At 37.4% G+C, this 10,906-nt stretch overlaps 1 protein-coding gene across 2 annotated transcripts; it reads left to right on the top strand.

Moving 5' to 3' along the window:
- Positions 1-1,482: 1,482 nt before the first annotated feature.
- Positions 1,483-9,310, top strand: HNRNPA3 (heterogeneous nuclear ribonucleoprotein A3; the record flags this gene model as incomplete). Of its 2 annotated transcripts, none has more annotated exon segments than XM_014589020.1 (10): positions 1,483-1,605; positions 1,693-1,839; positions 1,918-2,128; positions 2,441-2,530; positions 2,613-2,708; positions 2,791-2,871; positions 3,797-3,940; positions 5,620-5,742; positions 5,833-5,900; positions 8,687-9,310. In XM_014589020.1, coding segments are annotated over 9 exon segments (1,068 nt in total), but the record flags the coding sequence as incomplete, so codon positions are not given.
- Between the last annotated feature and the right edge of the window lie 1,596 nt (positions 9,311-10,906).

Below are 10,906 nucleotides of genomic sequence, written 5' to 3'. Positions count from 1 at the left end.
GCCTCGCTCTGCGGCCGGGAAAGAGAGCGCGGGATTGGAGGCTTCGAAGAGGGAGGAGGCGGCCCGGCAGAAAATGCCGCAAATGGCTTCGAAGCCTAGGGCGTAGTGCTTTCGCTGCTGAATAGCTGCTGGCGCGTTTCTTAGTACTTAACAGATCCTCCTGCGCGACGAGAATTAAGTTAATTCTCTGGTCTGTTCATTTCTTAGCAGCATCCAATTAGAAATACGATATTTTCTTAAGTTTCCTGTTACTTGGAATTACGCTTTTTAAATTGCCATGTGGTTGTGAAAGTACTCATTACTGTTTCAGAATTTGAGCGTGAATGTTAACTAGAAACGTAAATTTAAAAATAAATGATTTCCTGGTCTTTAGGTTGACCTCTGGTTGTAATTTTCTGGGGTTTTGTTTTAGAGGACCGCATACACAGTTGAACTGTTCACGTGGTTAAAATAGTTATCTGCGGGTTCTGAGTGTTTCTTTTTGTCGAGTTTGCATATTGTCAAATACATCTATCCACGAACTGAAAAGATGAAACTTGAATGAAGCTAATGCTTTAGACTGTTTATCATTTAACAGTTTTTTTTTTTTTTAAAGGATCACAGTCTTCACATTAAATGCTTTAACCTTTGCAGAACACATTAGAGTGAGCTTTAAGGCCTTTGGATGAAGAAACCTAAATCTTAATGCATGCAATAAATGGCAGTGAAATTATTTTTTAAAGCCTTTGACTAAAACAGTTTCAGGCCATATTTTTTTATTAGTATATTTTTAATCCGGTTTCTGTTTTAATGTGCTTCATGTTTCCAGTCAGGCAATATGTGCTATACCTAATATAAGTCCAGTTTTCAAGTTTGTTCTGACACTAAAAACTTGTATTTGGAATTGTTAACCTTGTGATACAATTGCAATTAGGTATTTTTTGCAGCATGTAAAAGAAATAATTTATGGAAAGCTATCTAATTTTTTTTTCTTCTACCTTTTGTTCCTGGAGAAAATACTCATGTAGTCTAGAATACCTCTTTTGTCATGGGTTTGCTGGAGGTTGGTAAATTTCTCCAAATTAACCACCTAAAACTTTTTTAGTTGTATGTAACAGTTTTGTGGTATGAAATTCTGTTGGGAGTGTAGACTGGGGAAAGATTGTGGTTTGTCAGAAAATGATTTCTCATTAGCAGCTCCTAAAATAATTTATCCCTAGACAGCTTTGATTATTTGAGGGATTTTTGATTGTAGAACTCTTGTATTTCAATTTAGTTAAGGTGATGTTGGCATTTGAAAGGATGCTTACTGGTTTCCTTGGCACCATTCTAGTTTAGTATAGCAGTTGAAACCTATGTTTCCAGATTTTAACAGAGCACAGTGTTAACTTTACAGGACTTGATGTTGATTTTGCTGTTTGTAGCAGATTAAAGGCTCTTGAATTTTAGGTGATCATCTCCTATAAGAAATAATGAAATGTATTGAAATTTTTCTTCCCTCAGGGTCATGATCCAAAGGAACCGGAGCAGTTGAGAAAACTGTTCATTGGTGGCCTGAGCTTTGAAACTACAGATGATAGTTTAAGAGAACATTTTGAGAAATGGGGCACACTCACAGATTGTGTGGTAAGTTACTAAAGGGACAAAAAGCTTCTTAGGGGGAAAGGACCAGAGGTGTGTTTCAGTGCTTTTTTAAAAATGTTTATTTTGTAGGTAATGAGAGACCCCCAAACAAAACGTTCCAGGGGCTTTGGTTTCGTGACTTACTCTTGTGTTGAAGAGGTGGATGCAGCAATGTGTGCCCGACCACACAAAGTTGATGGACGTGTAGTGGAACCAAAGAGAGCTGTTTCTAGAGAGGTATTTTAATAATAGTTGTATAATGTGTGAAATTGTGAAAGTTGGTTATTTTGGCTCAATACCTTATTTTGTCTGTAGGATTCTGTAAAGCCTGGTGCCCATCTAACAGTGAAGAAAATTTTTGTTGGTGGTATTAAAGAAGATACGGAAGAATATAATTTGAGAGACTACTTTGAAAAGTTTGGCAAGATTGAAACCATAGAAGTTATGGAAGATCGACAGAGTGGGAAAAAGAGAGGATTTGCTTTTGTAACTTTTGATGATCATGATACAGTCGATAAAATTGTTGGTAAGTAACACTGTGTTGGGACTTGGAGGAAGCAGAAATTGCTTCTCTCTTTTGAACTAAATTTGCAAAAATGCTTTTAATTTTGTGTTATGTGTAATAGCACAAGAAGCATATAGTTGTTTTTCTAAAGTGTCTACATCTGTGTAACCCGAGCAAGAAGTCAATAGTAATGTCCCAGAATATTCCCTTCTCCCCAAAGTAATGGTGATTTTCTTGACATGTTTTAATTAGTTACGTAAGACAAGGATATCATTTGTTTTTTTAAACATAAAATAACTTATGTTTGTTTGTTTGATTAAAAAAAAATTTTAGTTCAGAAATACCACACTATTAATGGGCATAATTGTGAAGTGAAAAAGGCCCTTTCTAAACAAGAGATGCAGTCTGCTGGATCACAAAGAGGTAAGTAGGACCATACACACATAGACAGTAGATGGGAGTGGTATTTGTAAGGTTTTACAGATTTCCTTTCCTGTATTGAAAGGTCGTGGAGGTGGATCTGGCAACTTTATGGGTCGTGGAGGAAACTTTGGAGGTGGTGGAGGTAATTTTGGTCGTGGTGGAAACTTTGGTGGAAGAGGTAGGATGTTATTTCTGATTACATGTATGCTTCACATTTAATGGTAAGCTGAATGTATAATTTTAATTCATGTCTATCATAGGAGGCTATGGTGGTGGAGGTGGTGGCAGCAGAGGTAGTTATGGAGGAGGTGATGGTGGATATAATGGATTTGGAGGTGATGGTAAGTTTTTTGTTCTGTTTTCTTTCCAGTGTTGTATTCGATACCTAGATTTTGATATTCTGTGTTACTGAAAATTAAGTATTGGAGCCAGCAGGTGGCACTGGACTCCCACATGACCAACCATGTTCAAGTCCTGGACAAGGTGGCTTGAAAATTACACCAGACACATATGCATGGGTGCCTAAAATCCATAGAAGAGAATGGAGAAGAGATTGTGGTGTGGCCATCTCCCCTGAGGGATGATTTCTCACTTTATCTCTTTGCTCTGTTTGTGGTGAGCACATGTGCTCTATGGTAAAAACCTTTAAAAAATGAAATTAAGTATTTAATTTTAGTCAAATTTTGAGTGGTTTGATGACATGAGTGTACTTTTAAACCAGTACCATAGAGTAAACTCTTCAAGTCTGAGATTGTGTTTTTCCTAGTTACATTGGGGGGGGGTTTGCCATAGGGCGCATGTGCTCACCAGACAAAGAGACAGAGACAGACAGTGAGACATCATCCCCCAGGGGGAATGGCCACGCCACAGTCCCTTCTACGTTCTCCTCTCGGGATCTTGGGCACGCATGCACATGTGCCCGGTGTGAATTTTAAGCCACCAGGTCTGGGATGTGAACTGCAGTCGACTACATGGGAGTCCAGCGACATAGCCATTACACTAACTGCTGGTCCCTTCCTAGTTACATTTTGAATGATGAAAAAATTGAGGTTTTTTTTTCCCCCCCTCTAAAAAGAGATAGCAAAGTGTTCGACTTAGTGTTAGTCCAGATTATTGATATTTTATTAAGCAGCTATTACCAAGTTTCTGAATCTTAAGTCAACTTGTAAGTTTATTGGCCAGTGCTTAAAATGTAATAAAAATGTGGAATTCAGTAGCTTAACTCCTTACTCATTTGTCTTGTATGATCTTTTTTCCCCTTTAAAGGTGGCAACTATGGCGGTGGTCCTGGTTATAGTAGTAGAGGTGGCTATGGTGGTGGTGGACCAGGATATGGAAACCAAGGCGGTGGATATGGTGGCGGTGGTGGAGGATATGATGGTTACAATGAAGGAGGAAATTTTGGCGGTGGTAAGCTTTGACTTATTTAAATGTTTAATATTTAGTGTTTATAGTTTTGTTAGATGTTTGGAAGTATTAAAAGTGAGCATTTGATCAAATTTTCTTATTCTGTAAGAAATATTTGGCAGGTAAACTGAATTTTAACTTCGGTGGCTATTTAATAAATTGATAAAATTTATAACTCTTATTTTTGTGTTACAGTAGATACTTACTCTGTAATGGATATTTCACATTTAAAAGACCAGTGATCACTGGGAACCAGCAGTTAGCGTAATGGCTATGTCGCTGGATTCCCATGTAGTCGACCGCGGTTCGTGTCCCTGACCCGGTGGCTTAAAACTCAAGCCGGGCGCGTGTGCGTGCGTGCCCAAGATCCCGAGAGGAGAATGGAGGAGAAGGGATTGCGGCGTGACCATCCCCCCTGGGGGGTGATTTCTCGCTTTCTGTCTCTATGTCTCTGTCTGTCTGGTGAGCGCACGCGCCCTACAGTGAAAATCTCTCAAAAAAAAAAAAGACCACTAATCACTGATGTATTGGATCATTGGAGAAGTCATGACACATTTTACTATTTAAAAATGTGTCATGGCTTTTCTGATGACCCAGTATTTATTGCCAGAATTTTGCATAACTCTGTGTAACTTTTTTTTTTTTTTTGAGGTTTTTGCTATAGGGCGCATACGCTCAACAGACAGAAAGCTAGAAACCACCCCCCAGGGGGGATGGCCACGCCACAATCCCTTTTCCATTCTCCTCTTGGGATCTTGGGCACACACGCATATGTACCTGGCAAGAGTTTAAGCCACCAGGTCCAGGACTCGAACCATGGTTGACTACATGGGGGTCCAGAAACATAGCCATTACATCATCTGCTAGTCTTAGCTCTATGTAACTTTTAAAGTGGATGAATAGGAACTGTACATATGAATACTCAGACTTTTTGAAATGAGTCGGGTGCAGCCTGAGGTTTAGGTTAAAGTACTTTAGGTCTTAATATTTTACAGATAGGTTGCAGATAATGAACAAGTCCCAAGTCATTAGTCCATGATACATTAAGAGCTTTGCTACTCATCTACTGTTATGATTTTTACCAGTATCAGTGACCGATTTTTGCTAACACTTTAGATACTTTCTCTGTTGGTATTTCAAAAGTTATATTAGAATCTTAATCATAATGAATTGGTGTTAGTATGAAAGAGATAACATGTATGTGCTTAGGGTATAGAGTGTTCAATAAAAAATAAGGATGGGGCCAGCTGGTAGGTGGTTAAGGTGACTGGGTTCCACCTGGTTGACTGGTCTGAGTCCTGGACCCAGTAGCCTGAAAAACTTGCTGGGTACATGTGCATGCATGCTCCAAATCCCAAAGATAAGAATGAATGGAGAGGGTATTGTCACGTGGCCATCCCTCTCCCCCAAATCTCTAGCAAGCACACATTTCCTATGGTAAATACTTTTTTAATACTGATTTTTAAAAAATTATTCTGCTAATTGACATTTATCTAGAAATGTGTTGTTCTGTCTACCTGCCACTTGTTACTTCTCTTAACTTGTGCCTTAGGTATGCTGGAGGGCCAGTCTGCATAGTTTTTGGTGGCTCTGCAAAGTCTAAAGTTTTTTTGTAAAAGGGTTATATGTGAATGGTAGAGCATGCTTATGTAGGTAAACCACCAAAACCTTTGTGTTTTTAGGTAACTACGGTGGTGGTGGAAACTATAATGATTTTGGAAATTACAGTGGACAACAGCAATCAAATTATGGACCCATGAAAGGGGGCAGTTTTGGTGGAAGAAGCTCGGGCAGTCCTTATGGTGGTAAATATTTTTTTTCCTTTAGATTTCTTTAGAAACTGGTTGGTTTAAAAACTTAGTATGTGTTTCTTTTAAAACTATGTATACTTTCAGGTGGTTATGGATCTGGTGGTGGAAGTGGTGGATATGGTAGCAGGAGGTTCTAAAAACAGCAGAAAAGGGTAGGTATCTTAAAATTTATATCATGATGATAAAAAAAATGTGGAACTGTTCACTGAGTGTAATAATTTTTTTATCCTGTATTATTCAACAGGCTACAGTTCTTAGCAGGAGAGAAAGCGAGGAGTTGTCAGGAAAGCTGCAGGTTACTTTGAGACAGTCGTCCCAAATGCATTAGAAGGAACTGTAAAAATCTGCCACAGGAGGAACGATGATCCATAGTCAGAAAAGTTACTGCAGCTTAAACAGGAAACCCTTCTTGTTCAGGACTGTCATAGCCACAGTTTGCAAAAAGTGCAGCTATTGATTAATGCAATGTAGTGTCAATTAGATGTACATTCCTGAGGTCTTTTATCTGTTGTAGCTTTGTCTTTTTCTTTTTCTTTTCATTACATCAGGTATATTGCCCTGTAAATTGTGGTAGTGGTACCAGGAATAAAAAATTAAGGAATTTTTAACTTTTCAATATTTGTGTAGTTCAGTTTTTCTACATTTTAGTACAGAAACTAACAAAATACAGTTTTGAAGGTGTTTCCTTGTGAGTTAACAAGTAAAGAAGATCATTGTTAATTACTATTTTGTATGAATTTTGCTAAAGTTAACTGTAAAGAAACACCTGCTGACTTGCAGTTTAAGGGGAATCTATTCTTCCCATTTCCAAACCATGATATGAATGGGTGTTGATATGTGGCGAGAATAGATATTTGTATGTTTGCAATGTGTGTTTTAGATACATAGGATTGGGTATTTAAATTAGCATATTTGTGAATCTAATAGCATTAAGAATACCTTCAAATGAAAAGTCTCAAAATTCCTATTTGGTTTTTGTGCATTTTCTTTCAACATGTAATCATATGATTTTAGTGTATTAGATTTGCTGAATTCTGGCTGTGTTTAGAACATTTTCACTCTACATTTACCTTGGTCACATTTGAACTGCTGCCATAGTTGTTGGGTGTGATAAATGTCTACTGCCCCCTTATTTAAGTTCTGAAAAGGGGTAGTAGATGTTTTCCTTCTCCTATCTTAAAAACCATTCATAAAAACTTTGAACACACAGGGCCAGGCCACTAAGCCTGCATATGTAAGCAAACTAGTGAATACCTTTTTTCCCCCTTAAAGCACAAGAGGCCCTTAAATCTTTTTATTTTCCTTGGTTTAATTTTTTTATCCCTAATTCAAGCTCTCAGAGCAAGAGAATGAAAATCTGCATTATTGAACCCTTTATTGAACCCTTAACTGGCTGGCATGCTTTCCTGTTTGTACCCTATACAATTTAACGGAATGAAACCAAGGATAGTTTAGGTATAGTCATCTGAAATAACGTACTGCAGCAGAAATGTAGCACAATTGCTTAGTACACATTTTTCACTTCCCAAAGACCTGGATCAAATTTGGGTAGTTTTAAGGTCTTTATTAATCTTAAATTCCCAAAGAACACACTGTTAATGCCTTGTATATATATCAAACCTAAATCGTGTTGGTGTGAGTTATCAATTTGTCGGGAAGATCATGGTTGACAAGAGTTGTAGCCGATAAGGTCATACTTACATAAATCAATTGTCTACCGTTTGCGCCAGCTAGTGCTTACTATTTCATTTGAGCCCTAAGTATGTGCCCTACTGTTAATCTTTGGCAGTTGAACGTTGAATTCGAGATTCTTATTTTTGTTTTAAGGAGTACTAAGCAAAACAAGCAATAAAAAGGGGGAATGGGGTGTGCTAGTGTTTCAATATGCTCTGTTGTTGCTCTTATTCTGTGCCTCTGTGCATTATTATTTGGATGCATGCAATGCCAGCATGGAAATCGGTTTTCACAGATACAGTTTTCCAGAAAACACTCAAACCAATAAATGTAACAGAAAACATTCCATTTGTTAATGGGCATATGTGAATAAGCAGTGTAGAAAATAGGCTAATAATAGAAAATGGTTAAAATCCTTAACTTCAAGTGTGGTTATATAAATGGACACTGTCAATGTTCATAACTTAAACATGGGTACCTCGTCAAAATAATGCTTGGGAAAACATTTTATTAAAATTGAACTAAATTGTCTCAAGTTCTTTTATTCATATAATAAAGGTCGGAGGAATGGGGGAGATTAACATTTCCTGTTTTATGTTTGTGAAATTGTTTGACACAACCTTGACAGTATCCTTTAATGGTATATGAGGTTAATTGTACTGTTAACCAACTTTCTGTCTTCTGGAACTAGTTTAACAGTAAAAACATTTTCAGTAAGTTGATGTTTGCACAACCTATAAGCAGGTGAAATCTGTATGTGTGACCTGTTTATAAGTTGTATTAGCTTAGTTCTTGTGAACAGTGTGGAAAAGTAAGCCATGAGGAGAGCGATTTAACCAGCTTTAAAGGACCTAAGATGTGCTTTTTAAGCACAGTGGATCAAAGGAAACTCACTAAGACAGGACTTCAGCAGCCTTTTGAGTATGGACAAGTCAGCATAAATAAAGAATGACAAGGCAGCAGCAAGAGCTTCAACTACAGAGAAGTGAAGGCATAAGATACTATGATGATAGTGAGCAACTTCCCAAAAGCTAGTTAAATCTGCTTATAACAACTGAAATATCGAAGAAAGTCTAGCAGGAAGGAGCTCTTCGCCTTTTGGAAGGAACATCAATGAGAGATAGTTGCCACAGTCAATAGGTCTAGCATTTAGACCTGCAAGGAAGGGCAATAAGCATTAGGTAAGGCTTGAATTTGAATTTTTTCACTAATTAAAGAGTAATTTTTTGTAAAGCAAGGTAAGAGTAATCTTTTTGATTTGCAGGTTGAATGAGAACCCTACTTGCCTAAATGAGGAATGTCTTTCCTACCATCTTAAATACGAAGGTTTCTGGCTGGGTAAGGTTTGTAGCTCACAGTAAAACCTGATGACACCATTTGTTACCCTACACATCTATATTACATATTTTAAAACTTTGTCCCTGTCTAGTAGGTACAGTAGCTGAACTTTATCTTAGTGCCATGTCCAACACATGTTAAAACTTTAGATAGTTTCTAAAAATCCCCCTGCAGTAGACAAGGGTCATCAGTGTTCATCTTAAATTAGAATTGGCCCTTTCACACATACAGCTCATTGTTAGTATCCTTAAGGTAAAGTCAGTTTTTTTGCTAAAGAGAGAGTAACCTCAATTTTTATATAAAGTTTTTGTAATAAGGCATGACTTGGACCCATTAAAGCTGCCAGTCTTAAAGTAGGAAAAACTTCAAATGAACTTTCAAAATTGCCCTATATTACAGATACAAATGGATTTCCATTCATGTGACCTCATATATAAATTCTCTTACATATAAATTCAGAAACACACTTTGGATGAGTTTTGTGTTCATTTTAACCTTAAAACCAGAAGCAGTTGGAACCTCTCCTTTTCTAAAAGACTCCCCCCCCCCCCCCCAAAGAATTGCTATTCAGGTCAGTTGCTGATTGTTCATAAGGTTTTGTTTTGTCTTTGGTACACTAAAAGGGCTTGTTGAAAATTGGGGCTTAGTATTTACTTTTTAAAAATGACATTTTAGGGGTCACCAGATGGCATAGCGGTTATGTGGCTGGATTCCCACATGCCTGGCTGTGGTTCAGGTCCTGGACCAGGGGGTTTGAAACGTACTGGGTACATGTGCATGCATTGCCCATGATTCTGGGAGGAGAATGGAGTTGGGATTGCAGTAGGACCACCCCCCTGGGGGGGTGATTTCTCACTTTCCCACTCAACTGTCTACAGTAACCACACTTGCCCTAAGGCAAAAAAAAAAAAAAGGGCAATACAAACTGGTGGGTCATAGGAAAAGTCATGATGCATTTTTGCATAGAAAAGTCTTCTGATGACCTAGTAGTTTAGATTATAATTTACTACATTAACAGGAGTAAATGTGCCAGGGAGCATGACTGGTTGTATAAATTGGGACTGATTTTCTACACACAAAATGTTAAAGTACCAGCATTTTATTGATAAGTTCACAAAGCAAACTAAGGAAACATTTTCCTTTAAAGAAAGTATTCTTTCTAGTCTGTTTCATTTTTTTATGAAATAAAATGATTTTTTGAACATAGTTCCATTGTCGTTTCTGAAAACAATATTCTAAGTTGGAGTAGCACTGGTATAAATTACTAAGTGGTAGGTTGTGGCAGACTTAAACTGTTGACACCTTGTGGGTTTATAATACATTTTTAAATTTACACAATGTCTTGAGAGTATTTGTGGTAAAAGCATCCATTTAGGAACTAAATAAATAGGCTTGGTTTAAGAGTTCCAGCGGCGGCGTCTATAAGTCACAATTTGAAACAAGTATTTCTTGAAGTTTCAGTAATGTCACAAATTAGTGAATAAGCATGCTAATGTGCAGGGATAATGTAAGGATTGTTAGCATATCTAAATAATCAAAACTTTTAAAACTTGGATATGTTCTGTTTCTCAAGACTTAAAAGGTCTGTAATGGATTCAAATGTTTCATTTGTAGTATAATGAAATGTTTACAGAAAGATAACTTTTTCATTAAAATATTTTTAGAAATGTGTGTGTGGTTTTGTTGCACAGTGTTCATATGAGTAAATGCTATAGGTGACTTAAAATAGAGAGGACTAAAACCAGCAGCAAGCATTGAGCCTTTATATAACATTTATGGGGATTCCCTTAAAACATGGGTATGTGTGCATATTTACCCAAGCATCCAAACAGGATAGAGAAGTGACTGATGGGACCACACCCTATGGAGCTAGGGGGGCTGTTTTCTTCATCTGGCAAGCATATGGTGCCCTCTGGTACAACAATCTCAGAACTCACCACCTGACATTTATTAAATAAGGATTTAGGTCTTGTGATGGGAGTATGTCAGAGAATTTTGATGGTTGTGTGAGAAGTCAACTTTTGGAAACAGGATAATTGTGAGGTTGGTGAAAGATGGGCTGGGAGGTGAAAGCACTTCACATGGTAGCATCTGATTTCTTAGTTTTGAGAGGAATTGGATGATTGCTAATTCTTTTTTATGGTGA

Source organism: Tupaia chinensis, unplaced genomic scaffold (genome assembly GCF_000334495.1).
Source record: "Tupaia chinensis unplaced genomic scaffold, TupChi_1.0 Scaffold000322_1, whole genome shotgun sequence".
Taxonomy (NCBI): domain Eukaryota; kingdom Metazoa; phylum Chordata; class Mammalia; order Scandentia; family Tupaiidae; genus Tupaia; species Tupaia belangeri.
The sequence above is the reverse complement of the archived record's forward strand: the minus strand, read 5'-3'. Positions and strand labels throughout refer to the sequence as shown.